Raw genomic sequence first — 23,947 nt, forward strand, 5'->3', positions numbered from 1 at the left:
TACTATGCATAGTTTTAAAGGTAATGAACATACAAACTAGTTAACAAGTCATTGTAAAATTCTGATAACCTTAAGTATGTTTCACTTATACCTACGATTGTCACAATCTCATCGTCTACGATATTTAATATCGATCCCGTGCACCACTCAAAATATGCTGATGTAAGAATTCTCTCATGATATCCCGCAAAAAAGCAAAAGTAAAAGTGATAAATAATAAAAATAACCAATTAAAAAATCAAGGGGTCATAGTGCCAAGATTTACTACAGCCTTAAAGCGAGAAGACCGAAGAGAAGCAAAAGAGGTTCAATAGAGAACTAATTTATGTTAAAAATCGCTGCGTAGCATTGGTAAGAGAGCGACTTATTCAATTCATTATTCATAAACATACAAATTAGAACTTTCTGCGTGACCTTTAACGTAACATTCACCGTTCATTCGTAACTTGAATTTCCTTGCATTTTTTAGTTACTAAAACTCAGGTATTTCCATAAAAATATGAGAACATGAATATAAAATACTACGTAATGAAATATGTGCCAATTGGATGCTAAAAAATCGTAGATGATACAAAAACCACCGGGTAAGTTCAGCATTGCAATGTAATTAACATGCTCTGGCAATGATGAAAAATAGTTCACGCCAAAGAACTTTTACTTTTGATAGAAGTTATTACGTGTTCAACACACATACTATTAATACGAATAACCTTTTCAGTTACTAACTTAAAATATTATATTAGGCCAGGTTACGCCAATACCATTTGTGATTCATTGGATTCGAGGCTAACTTCCTGCGATAGGACGAGAACAAGAAAATAAATCACCAAATGGCTGATTATTTAATTAAATAACACAGCAGTGACGTATACTAATATAATGGTGAGATCATTTGTATAATTTTAAGTAGCATTCGTACGTATTGTGACGTGTAACTTCTGCCGCCATTATTTAAAAAAATCTATTTTTGAAAGCATTGCGCATTCATTGGCCCGTATTGGATCATCAAATGAAGCACGATAATAAACCATCATGGCCGATGTGAGTTTATACATCTTGAAGTTACGGGAGAAATTTCAAGATTATTCCGTTAAGTTTGCAAATTTCGCTCAAAAATATCCCCCTTCAAATGTTGAAATAATTGATAAATTAGCTGATGACGTCATATCATTTGTTCAGGAAGCTCCTAAAGGGGCAGTTATATATGTATGTACAGGTGTTTTGGTTTACAAATGAATTGGTCTTGTAATCTCTGTAAATAAATTTATGTTGGCAGTTTGAGAAAATTATATTTTATGTTTTTCCATGTTCTTAAATTACATCCAGATATTTTTTTTATTTGCAGCCCGATTATGACATCATATTAGACTCATTTGGAACGTTAGTTTCTTGCCAGGGGCCTCAGTCGTTAATTAAATTATGCCAGTGTATATGCTGCTTGTTTGAAAAACATAATATCAGCATTAGAGACGAGCTTAATGAAAAAATAATCATGCTATGCCTTCAAGGTTTACACGGCAGCAAATCGAGAGAAGATAGCGCTCTTATCCTCAGGACTGTGGAAATGTTAATTCGAGCTGACCGTGATCACTTATTGAAGGTGAGATTATAATTTTAAAATGCTGCATCTCTTGCTGAAATGTTTGTTCAGTCTTCAGGTTAATTTTCTTAATATTGAGAGAAAAGTTCAGTGGTATGTGCATTAGTTACATTTTAGTGATAATAATATATTTCTCTGGCGCCATCTAAAGTTGTTTTTTGTTATTCAGACTTGCTCTGGGAAGAAACAATTTCAATGCTGTTTAACAGCTCCAATGTTTTAATAATTTCAGTGTAGCGTTGCCAAACTAGAGTTTAAATTATGATTTCCAATTCTACTGTCAATAGTGCATTAAATGTCGAATGCCCCCAGTGTGATACTAATATCGTTAAAGGAACGTAATCATAGAGAATTATTAGGCGTAGAAAAGTTATTATGCTGTGTGAGCGTGTGTTGTAGAATGTGAATGGCAAGAAAACACCTGAGAAGAGAACTAAATAGCTGACAACTCTGGGTTTAAGACGAAAAGTTGTATACAAGAGAGAGTGTAGTTTTTTCCTAAATATAATTATATTTCATGGGGTAAAATCATGATCAGAAATATTTTATTAAAATCCTCTTTTGGTACTATATGAATGAAACTATGGACTATATGCGATCTTGTATGTTATATTAGATGTTATTAATGATATTCACTGTGTGAAATGTTGTGCCTTATACAATGTTATTAATTGCCTCAGTGTAATTTTTATAAAATTTTTAGTCCTTTGAATTATTTATTTGCAGAGATATAAGTATCTCCACAATCTTGCCTCACCTTCTAATGGAATTCTTCTTGAGATTATATCTGATCAAAAGACTATTGGTCCATTATTGTTACCCACAATTGGGTGCTTGGAACTCCTAATGCTACCACCATCCTCATCTTCAAACGCTGGTCTTCATTCAGAATACCAGAAAGTGATGAATGACATTTCAGAATCCTGTATGCATCATCTGATAAATGTTCTTGGAAGAGGAAAGCCTGCTGACCTGGATGACATGGCTTACTACAAGGTAACCATATATTTGTGGTTGTTAAGATGTACCTTTTAATGAGACATTTCCCTTGTATTTACAGGATGCGAAAAAATGCTACTTTTCATTTAATAATTCTACAATAATTGAGGTGATTAATATTTTGGACCTTCTTCCTATACATATTGTAACCTAGCAGATGAAAAACCAAATTAAATTTTAATAATATGGGTGACACGTCAGTGGAATCATGGAGGGTTTTTTATTATTAATTAAAAAAACAATGACTTTATTAATCACGTATTTTTAGATAAATTGAAATATATTTTTTTAAATTATTGGGTTAAATAAATTAGACTTTGTTAATTCTCACCTAAACTATAAAAGAGGGGTCAATAGTTTAAAAAACATGGCGTTGATAATTTAAAAAAAAACAATATTCATCAATCAATTTAAAAAACACTAGGATGAACATAGGGGTAAAGACTTGTTAATTAGTCTTCTGTTTTCTGCTGGCAGAAGTTCTCGTCCGGCCAAAACTCTTGGCAAATTTTCCTGCATTGTATCCAATATATGGCAAATGAATGAAAACAACTTTTGATTCCATATCTGTATGATTCATCCCTTAGCCTCAGCAGTCATTGAAACTGAAGTGAGATAACAGTTAAAGATTGATCAATCTAAATGTCAGAGCAGTAAAATCATGTCTTTCTGAGCAGGATACGAAGGTTATGAGGTTGTCTTTAGCCCTTATGCTTGCAACAATTAGGTTAATTTGAATTTTGTATGCTATTCATTTTTTGATTGTTACTAATCACTTAAAATATGTTGGTTGATAGAGTCATGAACCTAATATTTATGCCCTGATATATTCTGCTATATTAAGTATACAAGAGAATTATGGAGAAATATCAAACAGTCTACAGACTCCTAAATAACTCCTTGGAAATTCCCTAAGCCAAGGATAAAAGGGATTCCTGAAATCATTCTTGCCTGTGCAAATTAGAATATAATATACTCTAAGATGTGCATTGCACAATCAAGACATTTTAAAATAGGAAAAAAGAACAATTGTATATGTACTATAAACATGCAGACTAGACCCATTTTCGTGAAATTTGTTGGATAAAGGTGATTTGCATGAAGCTGCTAGTAAGTTGATGAAGTGTACATCCTGCTCAGCGTGAAATAGTAAGGCTATGCACTGGAACTGTTGGGAGATGATATTATGTTTAGGTGCTAGGTGTAAGAAGGGACTATTAAGTCTCAATCTCACCCCAATTAAATTCTCCGCGAGAATTTTAGCTTTGCCTATTTTAATCTTTTCCTCATATTCTTACCTTTCCTCACATCTATTCACCCCTCCCCCACCAGAGATGACCAACTCCCACACCCTCCTCCCCTCTACTTCTACCCTACCAATTAAGAAATACACCAATGTAACTGATTGATAAGTGACAATATTATAGCCATTGCTAAGGTTTTGTAGCTGGTGAAAGTTGTTGTGCATTAAACATTTTTGTGGGGATAGTCAATTGTATATTATCCCATTATGAAATGCTTAATAGTAAAATAAGCCTACTGGTATGGTAGACCTCCAATTATCTGGCTACTGTAGGCCAGATAAACAAATAGCTGGTAAATCAGAAAACTTTAATGTAGAACTATTCAAAATACCACTTTTGGCCAATGCATTATTTAAAAATATTTGTTTAGTAATCTTTCCATTACAAGAGAAAGAATAATTAATGTTGACTGTTAATTTAAAGACATTTAAACCCCCTTTGTATGTTTACTTTCTAAATGATACTCCCACATAATGTGTGGTATTCACTCTAGAGAAATGGAAACAGGATAAAGTGTCAATTGTTTAAAGGGAGAGATCAGAAGGATTATGCCGTATAAAGATAATTGAAGGACCAGATCACTGCAATATTTATATTATGATTCAAGTCCTTCATTTGTCCTGGAAGAAAATTTCAAGGTTCTGACAATAATTAGTGACCATAGTGAATCAGTTTTAATTACTGTCATTTTCTCTTTCCCTAGTTAGTGATTGCTTCAATGCGGTGTCTGCATCATTTATTGTCTCCATCGGCCAATGCTGCTGGGTCTCCACCTCCTGCTCTTGCAATTCCTGGGCGCTTGGGAGAACTGATAGGAATTTTCCGAGCATTCTTAGTTTTGGGATTGCCTGATGGAACAAGGACTGTCAAATATCCTGTGGGACCTTTCAAAGCTCATTCTTCTTCTCTTCCACTTCCTGTTCCTACACAGATGTTAGGAGAAATCAAGGATGAATATAAAGGAAGGACTACTAAGGTTAATGGTGCTTTGTTAATTTAAATAGTTTCTAGTATTTCCATGAGTATGTTTCACATAATTTTATACAGAAAAAAATATCATTTAATTATTACTTTTTGATTCTGTCTTATGTATCTTCTAATTTAATATGGACTTCTCAGGTTATTTTGATACCCATTATGAAGTAAGTCCCTGACAGGTAAAATAATCTACTTTTTTCAGATACTAAACAATTAATTTTTATTCCAGTTTTATCGGAAATGCTTTTAACAAGACCCAGTAATTTACAAATCTTTCACACTGCTTTAGTGCCCATTCACTTTCCTCTTAGAAGAATTAATTATAACTATGGGCATCCTCTTCTATGTCGTATTGAATTATAGTAGTTAAACTTTTGTTCTGTTTTTTTAAACTGTAGAATATAACAATGCTTTAAAAATTGTGTAAATATGACAATAGTCCTTGTTTTTTTAATGGGTCCATTAACCATCAAAGTTCTATAGATTAAAAATACTATAATTGTAACTTCACCCTATCACGGACTCATTTGACACCCCTCAATAAATTTAAAACTAGAAGTGTGATTACCATCTCTATGATAATGTCACTTTCAAAACAAAATATTCAAGTAGTTTATATGCGATCAAAGCTTGAGTGGTGTTACTCATTCTTCTGAAATACAGCGTAGCAAGTAACCTCTTCTCTGACTTGAGCACTTAACTTTTTAAATTTCAAATATTTTATTCAGTTTTTTAAAGAATCTTATGTCTCATTGATAAAATGTTTTAAATTTTAGGCTTTGAGGAAAAGCCGCAAGAGAACTAATAAAAAAGGTGCCGAGGCATTAGTTGACTCAATTGAACGAGAAGAATCAGATTTTCCCGCAAGACACAACAGGCTGGGAACCAGTGCTACAAAATCAAATCCACCTATTCCAAAACTTCCTAATTGGAATCTAACTAGTGACTCAGATATGTCTTCATCGGATATTGAATCGGGAAAGGCTGGAGACTCAGAAGGCCGATCTGCATTATCCAGAGTGCGGCAAATGGCGTGTTCTCTTCTCCTTTGCTTAGTTCAGGTAATTTTGTCTCTCTTTCCCAGTCTACAGCAGGGCTTCCTGTTTCTCCATACTTTTCTAATACCATATCATCATACCAATACCATCATCTTTCAGTGCTTGTTCACTGTTAATTTGAACTGTTATGTGCCTGTCTTACCTAATTTTATGGCTTAGTTTCATTCAATAAAATGGTATATATTAATTTGATTTCAAGTTTTGGTAAAGGATATCTTTTGGTTCATGCTAGTGAGTGAGATATCAAACATTAATTTTAGGTATGTGCTTCATGAATGGTTCCATAAGTGACAGCAAGAGTGTTTTGATAATCAATGCATTTGAAATGTAAATATGCAAAATATTCTATGAAGTATCCCTTTACATCAAATAACTGTGATACGATCTCAATTACAGTCTGAATTCTTAGACAGAACGAGGAAGATCAAATTTTGCATAATTTTCATCATTCAAGGAAAACCTGAATGGAATTATGTCTGATATGGTTTACTTTCATTATTGAAAAGTATAGACGCACATTTTGGTTTTAGGTTCTCCAAGGAGTAAGACACTATCTTACATATGTGACAGACAGGGTAGTAGAGCCATCTAATCAGTTTAACTTTTGCTATGATAAATAGAGGTGAAACACGATTTGATCCATTAAGCTGTGATTTTCAAGCAGTGTAGCTTCTGACTTGATTGCCAAGAACAGTACTGCATTGTGTTATGCAAAATATTTTGTCTCGTCAAAATTTAAAGAATGAATTTTTTTATTTCAAAACTAAAAGCTTTGTTGATTCCTTGTTAAAATTTTAACTATATGGCCCAGGTTTCATTGCCATGTAACTTCCTCAAAGTCTTCTCCTCCTTTTCGCTAATAGGCTGGCCCCCATGAAGTAAAATGCTCCCTTACCCTGAGCATAATGATATACCTTGCCACACTTTCCCCAACAATAACATTGTTACAAACCATCTTCCTTCTCCTCAATCCTACTTTCTCATCCCACCAGAAACTCAGTATATATACTTGTGGATAATTTTAATTCGCCTGAAGATGTTGTAGAGCAGTAATAGCTGAGACTTATAATCAAAATTTTATGTGGTTGAACTAAGTATTTCTCATGCTTGAGCAGTTAAAATATTTTTCTAGAACGAAATCTTATTTCATTTTTATGCTGATAAATGCCAGCAATGATGCATTTCTTTTAAGATTTCAGCCACATTATTGATATCCAATGATCAAAATAGAAAAAAACATCAATATAACATACTTTTTTGTCCGAGATTTGCCAATGCTGTGTGCGTGGTTGTAATAAACATATTCAATGTCTCTTAGGTTACAGAGCCCAGTGTTTTGTTCAGCTTTTGGCCAAGCCTACTTCCAGATGGGATGCCTACTGGCCCTGGATTTATTTTACCCAAACCATTAACCTATGGGGAGGAGGCCACCCTAGTTACACTAATTCTGAGTGACCCATCTTCTAAAGGACGTGCCTTAGCTGCCATTGTACTTGCATCACTTCTTACTTCATGGCAACGGTTTCTCAGTCAAGCAGAATGCTCCAAGTAAGTTTTCATTTTGCCATTCAGTTAATTTTCTTAGTGTAAGGCTTTGAAGTTACATCTGAGGGTGACATTTAAAAAAAATAAACTCTCTCTTGGGTTATTACCTAAGTGATTCTTCTTTATTTCATCATTTGAGTTAATATAAATGTTATGATATTCATACTATTAGGACTCCAATTCTAACATTCTATTCCCAATTAAAATGCTCTGCATACACCTTTCCTACCACCTTTGGATTTCTTCCAACGTTCCTCTTTCCTCCCCAACCATACGTTATGATGCATAAATGCATGAATTAAATTCCTTCAACAATTTCTTGATTGAAACTTTTCAAAATTTTATGTTATTTATGTAATTAATTATTTAAGATTTAATGTGACAAAAGGACATTTAATAAATTAATGTGTGACGAGGAATGATGTATAAAATTTTAAATACCAAGCTTTATGCATTAATTAGTGTTTTTCTTGTAACTACAAAACTTGTTTTATCACATTCATGCTTTCATTTCCAGGAATAAGAGGACTATGTCATTCACACCATTTTCTGTAGCGTTAGGGTGGTCATTGTGTTCCATACATAGAGACATGTGTCTTGCATTATCTTCTGAAATGTCACTTGTCACAATACATCAGCTCCTCAGGTGTTGTACTGCTTTGGTGCTGGCATCTTCATATCATAAACTGGCATCAGGTCACCTTCATCGTCTTGTTGCTGCTGTGCGTCCTTTATTGAAACATAGGGGTGAGTAATAATATATAACCTCAATTTGCAACAAGTATTTTGAGGGCTCTCCTGAAATGTGTGCGCTTATATCCCCTGTGTGTAGACTGGAAATGGGAATCATTAGGGGTCATATCTCAGACTACATCTGTGTTACAGAGGAAAATACTGCAATATTTGAGCATGCACGTAGTAGTGTGTCCCATAATTTTTAAGTCAGTGGCTATAAAATCTGTACTACTAGTGCCATCTTCATGAAATTTTACCAACTAGCTACAACCTTCCTCTCCCCCCATGCAAAGTTTCAAATCCATGGGATCACGTGCATCTGTTCAGTAGTAGTTTGTGTGGTAGTATCAAAGTTTTAGTGGTCATAATCTCACGATTAATCAAAAGTGATGAACAGCTTTTTGCAATTAAATTTTGTTTTAAAGCCGGTAAAAGTGTGATAGAAACATTCAAAATGTTAAAATTGGCTTATGATGGATCTGTTATCTCTCGTGCTACTGTTTTTCGGTGATATAACCTTTTTGCAGAGGGTAGAGAGTCGGTTGAAGATTACATAAGGAGTGGATGGCCATGCATCATGAAGAGTAAAGAAAACAGTCGAAGCTGTGTTAAAGGACCAAGGTAATGCGAACTGTAGGTTGTAGAAGAACTAACTGAAATACCAAAAGCCATTGTACAAATGTGTGTTCTGGATCAAAATGGTCAAAGTAGTATGGGCATAAGAAGAAGGATTTGCATTAGGCAAAGAAGTTTTCGCAAGGAGGGAATGAATGGCAGAGATATTTGGTAAAGGTGATAAGAAAAAGTTCTTCAAATCTTTGATATGGAGCATGGTTTTGTATGGCAGGGAAATATGATCATTGAAGCAAGGTGATAGGCCTAGGTTGGAGGTTTTGAAATGTGGGGGTGGAGAAGCATTTTGGTTGCCAATGGGATAATGAAGATTGTGATGGATGGGAGAATGTTAGGCAAATGAGGAAGGGGCAGGAATGGGATAGGAATGTCAGATAGGAGGAAGGAAGTATTGGGCATCAAAGAGGGGCTAATAAAAACACAAACAAACAAACACAAAAACAGACAGATGGGAAGAACTGGAAATAAGAAGACACATGAAGAGTGGACATTTAGTCAACGACATTTTATTTGAAAATCACTCCCCAATTTTGGAAATCTCCTTCAGAAAATAACATGTGCCAAAAAACCCCTATAGCATGCCCCTTTTACCCTCCCCCAACCTCCTCATTTAGCCCAACCCAAAAACTTCCTTTCTCTTTCACCTCCCCCATGCCACCCCCCTCTCCCCCCCCCTTTAGAATGAGTCATGCTATTTAAAGTTGGAATTTGTTTATAGTTCAGGTTAATATTATCATATTTTCAAGTTAATGCATTAACTATCCTTTCAAATTTCATTTCAGATCTTAGTGTGGTCGGTTGTGTTTTGTCATTGTTTGGTGCTATGATCTCATTGGATCCCACTCCTCCTGAAGTTGTTCAGATATTTTCTCGCTCAAGTTCCTCAAAAACATTGGATTGCAGTGAGGTTGCAGGGGTTCCTGTAGATGAAGTTGTTGTGAACAAAGATCGTGCTGTTGACGAAGAAGACACATGGGACAATGAGTTTTATGACGATGAGGAAGATCCCCTGAAGTCAGTTGTGGGCAATGTGGAGGAGCATGGGAATGCCATCAGAGAGCTTGAGCAACAGCATTTACTCGAGGCCATGAAGGCAAAAGTGCCTGCTGGCCTACCATGGATTGTAGAGGCTTGCCTTAAACCTCTCAGCCTTAAGGATCGTTCTGCCCCCTTGACTGTCCAGACTGAATGCCTTCAGGTAAGCATAGAGCAAAATGCAAATTATTTTTGTTGATTTATTATGCTGGAGTTTTAATGCACCATTTAGATCCATATGCCTTAATTTACCTGATGGTTATGCCTATGCACCAAAACAAACAAAGTGTGTTTTGATGCCATCAGGTAAATATCTGAATTTCAATTCATGTTGTGGATACTAATTTAAGACCAGTAAAGACTTTAAAATGGAGTTTATTGCTTTATGGATCTGAAAGTTGATCTTCCTTGGTGAGAGATTGAGCATAGAATGGAGACTTTTGAGATGTGGGTGTGATAAAGATGGAATAAAATAAGTTGTACCTGAAGGAGGGCAAATGCTGAAGTATTAAATTTGATGGGCAGAGTTAAGTTTCTGAGGAAAATATAAAAAAAAGGCAGATAAATTGGATGGAGGAAATATGGAAAGGTGTTGAAAGCAGATATTTTATGATTGATGAAGGGGTGAATTTTGGGTTTTTGGCATGGAAGAAAGATGAGGATAGGTTTTATAGATTGTATAAAGGCAGGCAGAAGTGATGAAGAGATGAAGAAGCAAATAGTGATGGTTAAGTGATAGAATTTTTTGCTGACACGTAGAAGATAAGTCATAAAAGGCAATTGAAAACCTGCCTTCAATCGATAGAATACATTGAATGAATGTGTAGATGCATAAATACCCACATTGGAAGGAGTGGGGGAGAATTTTGAGATGCTTTGGGGTTAGGTTGGTGTTAGGTATGGTCTTTCATAACAATTTTCTTGGGAATTCTAGACTGGGTTATGTCGTTTCATGATGTGGACCCGATAAAAAAAACAGAGTACACTAATTGCTAGTAATGGAATTTCCACGGGTGAATACTTGCTTGTGCCAATATGCCTTTGTTCATAACTGTTAAGTTAATGTGCGTACTCTTTTTTTGTAAATATATGTGTAGCACCAGGGCTATGAGGTATTAAGCTCCTATTTGCTCCCCATTCACACCTGAAGAGCTCATGAAAATTATAAACCAAAGAGTGCACCTATAGCTTGGGCATGACCACATGAGGGTCGGTAATTAGTTTTCATCGGCTTCACGCAAATCAAAGTAAAGTTCACTTACCATCACTAAAATTTACCTTGGTGTGTATGTAATATTAATGATTGATAACATTGTGTGTATATCCATCCATATTCATGTCATGTTTTCACCACTAAAGCTACTGCACATTATGTACAAGGAGATAACGAGGATAATTTAACACACAAATATCATATTAAGGTAATTTTTGCCAGTGTAGAGCATCAATTCCAATTGAACAGATTTTTTTTTCAGGTTCTCTACAACATTGCAAGGAATCAAGATCTCGCCCCTAAGCTTTTTTTTGATGCAGATGTTTGGCCCATTCTTCAGTCAAGATTAGTTCTTGGTCCAGAAAATTTAACTGAAGTAGGAGACAGTGTTCCTGTGAAGTTGCAGTGGGGCAGAGTTTGGGAGGCTCTTGGGTTTGTAATACAGAAATGTGTGGGTAAGTAACTATGCAATGTGGTGATTTTCATATCCCATTTAGATTCCTAATAAATTTTTGGTCTTGCCTAAAAATGTTTTGTTTTATGAAGGAAGGTAAAAACTATGAAGAGCAAAACAATCAAATTATAATAGGAGTTAGCTTGATGAAGTTTAAACAAAATGCAATAAGTAATAGTTGTTAGCTACAATCCAAAACCTAGTCTCAGTAAATGGACTTCTCAAGGTTATATGTATGTTTTGCCAATGAAATTTGGTTTTCAGTTAAAATATGTATACTTTTGTTTTAAAATTGTGTATAATGTTTTACTGCTGTAAAGCTTTTTAGGATTTCTCCATCTTTCTTCAACAGTAAGTTCTCTTACATGCATTGTCACTTAGCTTTTTATTAAAATCCTCTTTGTATTCTTTTCCTTTTTTTTCATTCAAAGCTTCCACGTTCCACTTTCAAACTCTCCTCACCCTTATAATCATTTTAAATGTTACATTTCAGATCATAGGCACCAAACGATGATCATATTTGTGCCTCACTGCTGGGAAGCTGTGAATTTTGATGATGCTTTTCCTAAATCTATGTTTTAACATAGTCTATTACCTATACATCTATTACCTCCTTACATCTTCTGGTATTTTTTTTATGCACTAGTGATAATAATGGTGTTTCAATAAGATGCTAGTTATTTTAACTTTCTCCAACAAAATTCAGTTGTTTGCAACTTGTAGTCATATCTTTTCTTGAACCATGATGTCTTTCTTATCTTTCTCTCATCTTTCCCTTATCCTACCTCTGTGTCGTAATCCTCTGCCATTTTCATTATTTTATTTTACTCTGCATTTTGTCTGCCTTCTGCCTTCATCACTTTTACTGTGAGAACATATTGTAATTTTTGTGGAATTGCAAGGTGATTTTCTTTATTGCATAAAAAAAAGATTGTCTTTAAAAGAGTATTGAATTGTATTGTAAGCAAGAAATTGTTTATATCTTTTATTCTAACTCTTACTACCTTTAAGACCATTATTAATGCTCTATCATCATCACTGTTACTAATTAGATCATGAATAATTTTGTCCTGAAGATTCAACTGGAGAGCCAGCATTTCCCCTTCCCCAGGCTGTCATCTACTGGCAAGCACTTCTTTCAGGAAATGCCCTAGTCTCATTTGTCCAAGAGATGGATATCCCATCCATGAGGGCAGTTGGATGTGATGTTCTTGCTGCAATAGGTGCTGAAGTTTTTGGAAATTTGACGGTAAGTCCTGATAAAGTGAATTTATTGTGGTTATTTATGTAGTTAACTCATGTAAAATTTTCCTCTGATAATAGCTCTTACTCCACTGATTACATATTGTTATGGAACAATTTGATATTTCTCATTTGTAGGATTGCTTATTTTATGCAAGTAAAATTTTATCTAAGAATGGATTTTATACGTAAATTAAATATTCCCTGAGAAGCATCGAAATGCAATGACAATTGTTATGTCCTACATATTTTGATCGTTGACAATCATTGTTATTCTCTTCTTTTGGTCAAAATTTTATGAATTTAGTAAATATTTTTCTTGGCAAATCAACTTGTGAGTTAAATCATACCCGTATACTCTCAGCCCATAAGATGCAAACTGGTTCTTGAACACATCTTAGAGTAAAAAAAGTGCCTATAATGGTCTGGGAAGTACAGTAATAACTTCCAGTGAAATTTTATTTTTTAACATATTTTAATTTATATGAAGGGTTGCTTCCAAAAATTGAAGTGAGTGGCGGAATTGAATGTATTTATAAATAAAAGCAAAGAAAACGAAATACAATGTGAAGTCACTTTTTTTTTTTTTGGTCATTGTGGCCAAAGTCGAGTTATTCAGTGGCCAAGGACTTATAACTGATGTGTTTTTCATTTATGCCAGGATTTTCATTCAGTTGAAACCCCATGATTTTGCTTCCTTTTCAATGGTCGTCAGAAAAAAATTATTTTGAAAGTATAAACTAGATAATATTTTGATGATACAGAAATTCTCACAGCATAAAAGGGAATGATGGTAAAGCATAAATTTCATTCAGGTTTGATTGAAAAGTGTTGTATACCTATTGCTCGTGGAAAGAGAAAGGGCTTAGAAAGGCTTTAGGGCTTAGGACATGGAGAAAAATTCATAAAGGAAGTTAGATGTTGAAGACATGAATAGCAGAAAGAAAGTGGGATAATTGAGTTAGATATAGAAAGATAGGAGTTATTTTTGGATGACGGAAAGGGGCTGGAGAGTATAAGAACTGAAAAAGGGAAGGCGTTGAAGGGAACATGAAATATTGGAAGACTTAAGTCTAAGAGAAAGTGCTGAGTGAACCCAACAAATTATACAATTGTTTATGTAATATTATTCATAACCTGTCATATCAAAATATAATTGGTATTGCTTTTTTTAAAAAAATATTAATATTACTTTCATTTTATCAAATATATTTCTCATGTGTTATAAATCATTGAATATATATATGTTTATGGAAATCCTTTTTTTTTTAGCGTGATAAGCAGATTTTGTGTGAGACTCTTCTTTTTGGCAGCAGCCGAGATGAAGAGCCAACAGTTAAGTCTGCTGCTCTTCGAGCGCTGGGGATATACACACTCTTTCCATCACTCCGGGAGGTAAGCAGATATCTATTTTCAGTTTTTTAATCCTTATATCTTATATATATATTTTACCATAATTTATGTGCTAGCTACTTTCGCAGAAGGAATCAGGTCAAATAATCTCTGCTGGCATTAATCATCTACCAAGTGTGCCAGCAAGTTGTTTTAACAAGCCTCTGCTTCAATGAAACCTTGGATGAAGGCATAGTGAACTTAATTATCATTTTCAAGCATTAATTCCTGGTAGAGATTGTCGTTTCAAATGGGAAAGGTAAAATTATAAATTGAGGAATATTATGATGTTATTTTCAAGATTGTAACTTTTAATTATTTGCACTTCATAGTAAATGTAGTATTAATATCATAGGGCCTGGACAAAATTACCAAAAATGTCAGATGTATTAATTTCAAAAAGTTTAAAACGTAATTATTCCTCCTCCTTTTTTTATTCTATCCCTTGAAAATTTTATCATTAGGTAGTGATGGGTTAGTACCACTTTTTCTGTTTCGGTGCCAGTTTAGTTATTAGCTTTGATTCGTGGTTTCAGTTCAAATAGGTTTATTCAGTAGCTAGGTGTAGAGCTATACAGCTTTGCAATAGTATGAAAAAGATTACTCACCTTCATAAAAATTATCATTATATTATGAGTTATATGTGCATTTAATTAGAAGTTTCATGCAATCATGAAATATTGCATACAATCTTTATGAATTTGTAAATTTCAAATCTTAGAGTTGAATGTGCACAATTGTTAGGTAAATGCACTTCGTGAAATAAATTTTTCGCATATTCTCATGTTAGATAACAATTGTCTGCATTTTTATAGTACTGTTGTCATGCAAAGGCCTCTATGATTTTGAAAGGTGGTTTCCAATATTTTTGAGGTACATAAGCTGCCTCAAGGTTATAGGTTAGCAAAAAATCTGTGACAGAGAAGCCATTCATGTCAATGTATTTGTACTGTAATTAACTTAAATGAGCGATTCTTACAAATTGTGGATTTCACCAAAATTCATGTTTGAATTTAGGGATATAGTTTCCTAGATTTCGTACAATACTTAAAATTTAAGCAAAACTTTGAAGTGAGTCTATCATTTCTCAGGAATGGTGAGATTTAATTCTATTTCCTAACTTTATAAACATGAGGTTTTGATTGTTTTCTTTTATATAGAGAACTCTCTGAGCCTAAAAAATTATGTAAATTTTAGAGTTCATGATTTGGAGGTTTTTATTGCATGTACATTTTTGAGACATATTACGGCGCATTGAGTAAATTCTCTTTTGCCATTTTCTAATACCATGTTTCCCAATTTTTTTTAGGATCTCCACTTTCTGCTTGACACTTTTGACACTTTGCAAAGTGCTCTAGGCAATGACCATGGCAGAGGGGAAGTATGGAGCAAAGCATCTTGGGCATTGGCCAACCTCTGTGATGCCCTCGTTCGAAATCGGTGAGTGTAATTCTTATCTATCTAATTATTCCCAGCAAGAGTTTTACTCAAATTAAATTCAAACGTCAATAGGTATGTGTAATTATGAGAACCTTGGGATTTATTTTGTGTCAGTAAAGTTATGATTAACAATATGAAAATAATATCTAATTTTATACCAAAATGATTAGAGAATATTAAATAATAAAATTTTAATTTTCTAATGACCATGTATATCATGTAGGTATAGGAGTCATCAAACACAAAGAAAAGTACAAAATATGGGTACATTTCAATGCTATGAACATTCTTGGAAAAATAACATGCATGTTTAAGTATGTAATAGAAACATAATGCACCACAATTGCTCATCATTGAAAAATTCATTCAATGCCTACTTCTTCCTCTCAATGAAAAGTATTATTATTTTCTGCTCTCATTAGACTGACCTCAAAGATGTCACATTATATATCAGGTGATCACTCAGCTGAACGTCAAGTAAACTCAATCTACTGAATGAAATTGATATTTATGTTAAATTGAGGTGGTGTTTTTTAATCTATGTTTGAATAATTTTACAGAGAAGAGGGAATTTCTGAGGAACTGCCTGATGGACCACTGTTGGAAATGCTCGAAGCTTGTGCATCGGCGTCGCAACCTTTGCCAAAGAGCGGCAACAATGGGGACAGGGTGAGATTCAATGGGGTGCGTGCGGCTGGCAGTATTATTCGCATCATCGATTTTCGAGGCTGGGATGAAATGATAGGGAGCATGAGCCTCTTCTCCCTTGGGAAAAGAGGGAAGAAGGCTGCTGAGAATGTGTCCATTGCTCTGGTTGAAGCAGCCTCCAAAAGTTGTAATATGAAGGTATGTCTTTCATTGATTCATGTTCTTGTAAAAGGGTATTTTTTCCACTTGCTATGGAACGAGAATTGCAACCTATCTTATTTTCAAGCCCCAAGAAAAAACAAGCAACCCTGAAATGCCACCCGCACAGCTTAAGTGTGATGTGCAAAAACTTAATTCCACGAAATTATGTGTTCATGCTTATCCTTACCCTGATAATTGGTGCTGGTACCCTCTGATATTATGTCCAATATGATATTTCAAAGTAACTTTTATTAATAAGGTAATAATATAAAATTGTGTATTGAAATTGAATTTTTTGGCTATGTTGATATGGTTACAGATTGAAATTTTCAAAGTTATATTAGATTCTCTATTAATGCTGTAGATAGATAAACCGTGGTTACTTTCTTTATAATTATTTGCGAATACTCCTTTATCATTCAACAAGACTTTTTCATTGTTTCTATTTGAGCTGACTCATTGATTTCCTATCATAAAAGACTTGTTTTGAGCGAAAGTTGCGAGTGGGATTGTTTCTTAAAGTAATTTTTATGTTGTCACAGTTATATGGCTTGAAATCATTTGTGTATTGGGAATTAACATCATATGGTTTGTCATTATGGGCAACTCTGATGTGCTTAGATCAAGAAAATATGTGGATTTGTCTTCTTCTAATTTTAATATCCTCCAGGAGTAGATTTAGTACATTCAGATGCTTCCTCTTATTGGTGAAATCATCAATTATAAATTGAAGAGTATTTCCTTGTTGAATATGACTTTTTAGTTGAAGAAACATTTTGAAGATCAGAATTATTGTATTTTTTTATTTCAGGTGAGGTGGAATGCATGTTATGCTATCTCAAGCATGCTTAAAAATACATCATTATATAGTAATAGTGGAGCATATGCTGATTTGGTGATACAGGTGAGCTTATTTTTTCCCATGTTACATAAATGTTCATAATTGTTTGCTGAAAATAATGTTATTAAATGCATAATTTGAATTCAAATTTTATTTCAATGTGTAGCAATACATAAAAGTTAAAATGTGACATAAATTAAATGGTACAACCATTGGCAAGAGGGAATAATGTTATTACAATTAGAGGAATGCTATATGTAGTTTTTGGTAGTTGACCCTTCAAGTATCCAATCCATACTTATTATGTGTTATTCAAGTATCTAATTCATATCGAGGCTTATGGTTGGTAATTTGTCAAATTTTATTTCGATAGTGCATAGTGTTGTTCTTTTAATGGCATTAGGTTTGTAGCACTGTTAATATTATCCATGCACTGATATTTAATGTAAAGTGTAATAATTTACAATGGAACCTCGTTCATCAAGCATAATTCATTCCGTGATCTTTCTTTCAAAAGCAAAACACTCCATTAGGGAAACAAATTTACGCGTATTAATTAATGTAAAATACAATAATGCGTTCCGTCCCAAAAAAATAAATCATGTGTAGCATTAATTTAATGGAAATAATATATAAATTGTTTAGGATCATGTCCACCTTTTCTTCTATTGTGGAATGAAGCAACCAGGAATGTGAACACGATGTATAGAAGCAAATAAGAATCGAAAAAAAATAGTTTTTTAATTATGATACTTACCTAATTCCAATTTATTAGAAAGCTGTTTAGAGCCATTTGTTTTTGCCGACTCTTCAAAATTTTGTAAAAATGCAAGTCAGAATTATCATTAAATAAATTGCTGATCAGGAAAGGGACCAGTGTGAGTTTATCTTGCAGTTATACAAGGCATCACTTGTATGTTTATCAGTTTCCTTCATACATCTACCCTTGAAGTTACCTTTTCACCCAAACCAAAGTAGAAATGAAATTTGTTTCAAATAGAAAATTTTAATTGCCATCAAATGCATCTTCTTAATTATTGCCTTCGATGGATCTACCTAATTCTTTCATATGTTTTGAAATCATAATCTAAAAGTCATTTGCTAAAGAAGAAAATTTGCATTTCTGTGCAATATTACAAAAAATTACTCAGTCTCTCACCTGGATTCAGTGTGAATTACATTCTGCAAAGCTCCCTGTCTCAATCACTTTACGCTAGTTATCATATTGGATAATTTACCTCCTTTGGTTTGTGGGAAATGAGTGAAATATATGTTTCAGGGTGAATCCTTGTTCATATGTGATACGGAATGAAGGCTGCATTTAATGGGCAAAATTCTTACACATGTGCTTGTAAATCAAAAGGAAATAAAGGTATACTAAAAAAATTCATCTGGCAAACAATATATTTCAAGGTTTTTTATTAAAATCTGATAAAATTGCAGTTTATTTATGAATCTCAGTAACCTCATTGTCACCATTCAGGAAATAGCATTATTTATATTTTATCCACAGTTTCCTAATCTGCATGCAATAGACTGCTGGCTATAATGATGAAATCCATTGGATATTCCAACATTCTAATTGGATGTTTCATGTTTCTCAGTGATATATCTCTTAAAGGAATTTAGTTATAATACAATGCTTTAAGAATATATCATTAAATGTGTCTTATGCTTCAAAAGGTTGAGAATATCTTGCTCAAACCATCATTAGTTAATAATAAATGTTGTGAATGTTTATCAATTATATTTATTCATGATTCCTTCCTTATGGAGGTTTTTGTAACTCTGTAGGATTCTGTGATCATTCATAAATTATGATTTAAATAGTTTGCTGTTGGTTTTTAAAGTTTTAGAAGTTCAGTGCAAGTTCACTGAGTTTTCATGAAGCCCTAGGTATAACAGTTTAGGTAAATACAAACCTTGATGTCCCCAAAAACGATATTCTTTATTGGGCACCAGACCACAATATTTCCAAGAATATGTAATTGTGATTAAGCCAAGTGCATACTTCAATCTCATTCCCTGCTATATTTTGCATGTTGATTTATTTGACTGTAAATAATATAATTTTCATGTAACACAGTCACTTATTTCCATGTTCTTTCTTTGCAGCCAAAAGTTTTTCCTGCCGTCTGCTCCTTAGTCAGGGATTTCTCTAACCTCAAAGTTCGTATAAATGCTGCCCTTGCTTTGTCATCACCTCCTCTACATTCCAATTATGGCCAGAGAAATTTCCTGGAGGCTTGGAAGTCATTACTTGAAGGTCTTGACAATTCACAGCGCAGTGGTTTAGACATTGCAGGGCATAACCATCAAAGCAATCTTATTGATCAGGTAAGTTATTCTCAAGTGACTTTTAAAAGGATGTTACATACAGTGATATTCTAATGGATGCTTCATTTTATCTTTAATCCTCTGAATGGCATATAGTTTTTTGGGAGCCTTTAATAATTGTATGCTCCAGAAATTAAGTTAATTTAATTTCATGTACAATAGTAATTATATATTATGAAAAACAAATATGAGAATATTAATTTTAATAAATGTAATCAATGTAGTATTTTAATTTTTTTTACATTAAATTTATACATCGATCTAATAAGAAATTAAACCAAGTTGAGCATTGTCTTTTGAAATTGGAGCCATTGTTGTGAGTTTTGGTGCAATTTCATTTTAATGCAAAAGAAACAATGTAATGATAATTGAAACCATGCTTTATCCTCTGCACATCATGAATACCTAGATATTACTCTTTGCCACTTTAAGCCTCAGACGCTGAAAAGTGTACGTTATTTTTGATTTTATGAAGTGTATACTCATTTTTGGCACAAAGTGGGGGTTAATTATGCATTCCTTAGGCTATTCCTTTTTGGGGCTAGGCATAGTAAAAATAAAGGCATGCTTACCGGTCTTGACAGAAAATTTTCTCTTTTTTACTCTTTTCCTGTGATTGTATACTTTGTTGGCTGCATCATGTTCATATATTCATTCTCTTTTGTTCTTGGGGCATCAGATATTCCTTGTAGTGTCCCATCTATCTCAATTGCCCATGACTCCCTTAAGCTCTTCTCTCTCATATTTCCTTGGTGATTTGACTTTCAGCCATTCTCTAAAAAGTTAAGCACACTTCTTTCATACCTGTCTATTAGTGTTGCATCCAGTTCACCATCTTTCATGAACCACTCGTTCTGTGACCTGTCAATTCTATTTTTACCGCAGACATCCCTCAAATATCCCATTCCCAGAACATATTTGCTTATTCTCAAGCAGCTTGTACTTCCATGTGGCAACTGGAAGAGAAGCCATCTTCATGGTAGTTAAGTTATGAAAATAACTTAATAAAATGTTTCCATGAATAATTTGAGAGGATTCATTGATATCATACAAAGTAGCAAGTTAATATTGTTCATGTCAATTTTCATATATTCTTTTTCTCTTCATCATAGATCATCCTAACCTTATGCCATCTCGCCAAGTTGGTTGAAAAGGCAGACCTGTCTCAACTGGGAAATTTTCTCGATCCTTACATTGAGAATACTCAGGCTCAAATGATACGGAGAAGTCAGACGTTAGTTCCTGAGAAAGCGAGTCATATTGAAGAAGCAGCTTCACACCTAGCATTGCTGAAAAAAAACTCAACTGGTGATACAAATAGCTTGACTAAGAGTGAAGAGGAAGGATTGAAAAAGCTTTTAAAAGTATTTACTGTTCAAGAAAACAAAATTGATGGTTGTCTTTCTATTTAGGACCATATAGGTAAATTGCTTTAAAAATTTAACCAGTCATTGCCAGGTGACCTTGACAATTAACGGTAAATTATATCTCCAGTATGCGTTAAAAAATATTGGTTAAAAACTATTTTTTTACATATTCTGTACACACATATTTGTAAATAGTATCATTAATATTTGAAAATATTATTATAACAATATCAAGCAAATTGTTTTTTTATGTACTGTTAGCATAATTTAAATTTGAGGGACTGATATTTTTTTAGTTTGAAAAAAGGAAAAATTAATTATTATGTTTTTGATTATTTAGTCATCCAGCTATGATCTAAAAAAATGGTTCTCCATGGCACTAAGAAATGTGGGCACATAGATGCCCGTAGGCTAATGTGTTCATATACTGAATGGAGAGTCTTAGGTTGAAATCCAAGGTGCTCCTTTTGCCAAATGTATCTAACAATCCAAGATTTTGTTTAGTGAAACCATGGTTGGCCCTGAGAAGAGAACTGCCCTCCCCCCCTCTCCTCACCTTGATATAAGAATTTCACGCACCATAGAGCTTAGAATTTCCTCAACTTAAGCTCTACCATAACTTATCAAAGCAAAATTTTTCTGATTTTTAGGTTGATTCCTGTACACTACTAAGCTGCAAAAAGTTAAGCATAAAAAATTTTCACGAGAGCATATTGAGAACATGGAATGTTCATTTGAACTAATCAGGGATTCATGCAGGCTCAAGAAGTCATTAAAAAAACCATTGGCATTTATGTGCACTTCATGTTCTGAGATTCATCAATTAATGTTTTTAGTAAGAAAATTTTCTAATACCCTCGTTGCATTTAAGGATTGTGCACTGTATTTTGTATAGTTATAATATTTATATGTTTCCCAATGTAAATATTCTTGCATCTGGTATTAAACCCAAAATTAGAGTGATTATTCACCCAGAAAGTTTCAAAAAATTGAGAGCCTTATTACCTTATGAAAAATACAATGAAAAGCGTCTTTTAAAATTTCCTTGCATATTATTATATGAGGGTAAGGTGAAAAGTTCTTGGCTTGACACATATTGCGTTCCAACCAGAGAAAATTTACTATTCCTGCCTGAGGGCACGTGTCATTAGTTTAGAAGACAAGTTTCAGCATGTTCTCTCTAATAGTTTGTTTATACATATTGTTGCAGTAGATGTCTTTTGTGTTTTTCGTTAAAATGGAAAAACTTGAATTTTGTGCGATCATAAAATTCTTCGTTTTGGATGGATTAACCCCTAAGGAAATTCACTCAAAGTTGACAAAAGTGTACAGGAACCCTTCTTCTTCAATGCCAACTGTTTAAAAGGGGGCAGCTAAATTTAAACGTTGTCGCATATCCTTGAAGATGACCCCTGTGAAGAACGACCAAAATCGCAACAACACCGGTAGCCACCGAAAAGGTGCATGATATTGTGTTGGACGATAGGTGAGTGAGATAGCTAAGGTCATGGAGATGCAGGAAGAAAGGGTGCAAAACATCTTGCACAAAGAATTAGGGATGCGAAAGCTCTGCGCAAGGTGGGTGCTGCATTTGATGAATGTCGATCAGAAGCAAAAGCACCAACGATTTTCTCAGCAATGTTAGGACCAATTCAAGAGGGAGCAAACCGATTTTGTGCGGCTATTTGTCACCATGAATCAGACATGAGTCCACCACTACAAGCTAGAAATAAAACAGCAGTCGAAGCAGTGGGTGGAAGCCGGTGGTTCAGCACCAAAGAAAGCAAAGTCGATCGAGCCTCTGCCGGACAGGTCGTGGCCAGTGTGCTTTGGGATGTGAAAGTGATACTGTATATTGACTACCTTGAAAAAGGCAGAACAATTATAGGCAAATATTACTCCAACTTTCTTGAGGAAGAAAAAAATCATCTTTTACCAGGGCAATGCACCTGCCTACAAGGGTGCATTAGCGATGGATAAACTACAAGATTTGGGGTACGATTTTCTCATGTATTCCCCCTTTTCTTCTGATTTAGCACCCTCAGACTTCCCTCTGTTCCCAAAGTTAAAGAAATTTGTTTTTGGGCAGCGTTTCGCATCCAATGCAGAAATTGAGAGAGATGTAGATGGATATTTGCTGAGCCAAGTGTGTTGAAGTCAAAGTGGATTTTGTAGAAAAATGAAACTATTTTTTAACTGAAAATTGTAGTCTTGCATTTTCAGGCTGAGAACTTTTCACCGTACCCTTATATTATTTGATTAATGTGCATTTAAAATAGTTATTTTTTACCAAGTCTTAAGTATTCAGAATTAAAATTGGGATTTTAAAAGTTTGATTGATTGTTAAAAGAGGTTTGAGCATGATGGGTACTAAATGCTCATCAATGAGTGTTTATGAATTGATTTATCAAAATATAACATACAAATGGAATCACTCCCTGCCAACTTATGAAATATCTACATAATTATGTAGTTGTCTTACTTCAAAGGTATACACATTGATATGAATAAATTGAATTTTTTTTATTCTATATTTTGAAATATTTCTCATAGTTTATAAATGTTGTGTGGAAAAATATTTTTCAAACTGTAAATATATATCTTATATAGTCTATAAGTAAATATATGTCTTCTTTTGAGGAAGATTTAAGAATGTTACTATTTACTTGAGTCTTTTATTCAGTGTCTTCATTAATATGTATGTTCCATTTTTCTCATTCCTCTGAAAAGTTAAAGAGTATGTGAGGTCGCATTCTTAATATCTCATTTGTTTTGATTTGTATTAACTTGTAATATGCAAATTTTTGGCAGTGGCTTGTAACAAGAGAGACCAAAAAGTACTAAAATGTAATTATATAAAGGAACTTCAAAGAAATTGAGGGAAATTTCTAAAGGAATGAGTAACTTCACCCAAGTGTAATGGGA

At 33.8% G+C, this 23,947-nt stretch overlaps 1 protein-coding gene across 1 annotated transcript; it reads left to right on the forward strand.

Annotated features, from left to right (window-relative positions):
* The first annotated feature begins 1,086 nt into the window (after nt 1-1,086).
* Nucleotides 1,087-23,582, forward strand: LOC139692306 (HEAT repeat-containing protein 6). Its single transcript, XM_071590412.1, has 16 exons — nt 1,087-1,206; nt 1,346-1,600; nt 2,327-2,596; nt 4,607-4,879; nt 5,658-5,942; nt 7,258-7,487; nt 8,002-8,231; nt 9,635-10,050; nt 11,363-11,555; nt 12,631-12,803; nt 14,069-14,191; nt 15,498-15,628; nt 16,189-16,474; nt 17,289-17,381; nt 19,434-19,655; nt 20,768-23,582. The coding sequence occupies exons 2-16, from the start codon at nt 1,493-1,495 to the stop codon at nt 21,065-21,067; spliced, it is 3,333 nt and encodes a 1,110-aa protein (XP_071446513.1). The 5' UTR covers nt 1,087-1,206; nt 1,346-1,492; the 3' UTR covers nt 21,068-23,582.
* The last annotated feature ends 365 nt before the right edge of the window (nt 23,583-23,947 follow it).

This window comes from Hetaerina americana, unplaced genomic scaffold (genome assembly GCF_022747635.1).
Source record: "Hetaerina americana unplaced genomic scaffold, ioHetAmer1.1.p SCAF_4, whole genome shotgun sequence".
Classification (NCBI taxonomy): Eukaryota; Metazoa; Arthropoda; class Insecta; order Odonata; family Calopterygidae; genus Hetaerina; species Hetaerina americana.

Excerpts from the sequence above, each read along its gene's own strand:
- LOC139692306 (XM_071590412.1), top strand. The coding sequence starts at position 1,493 with ATGCTATGCCTTCAAGGTTTACACGGCAGCAAATCGAGAGAAGATAGC. Across the intron at positions 17,382-19,433 it reads ATGCTGATTTGGTGATACAG|CCAAAAGTTTTTCCTGCCGT; the intron begins GTGAGCTTATTT and ends CTTTCTTTGCAG. Across the intron at positions 19,656-20,767 it reads AAAGCAATCTTATTGATCAG|ATCATCCTAACCTTATGCCA; the intron begins GTAAGTTATTCT and ends TCTTCATCATAG.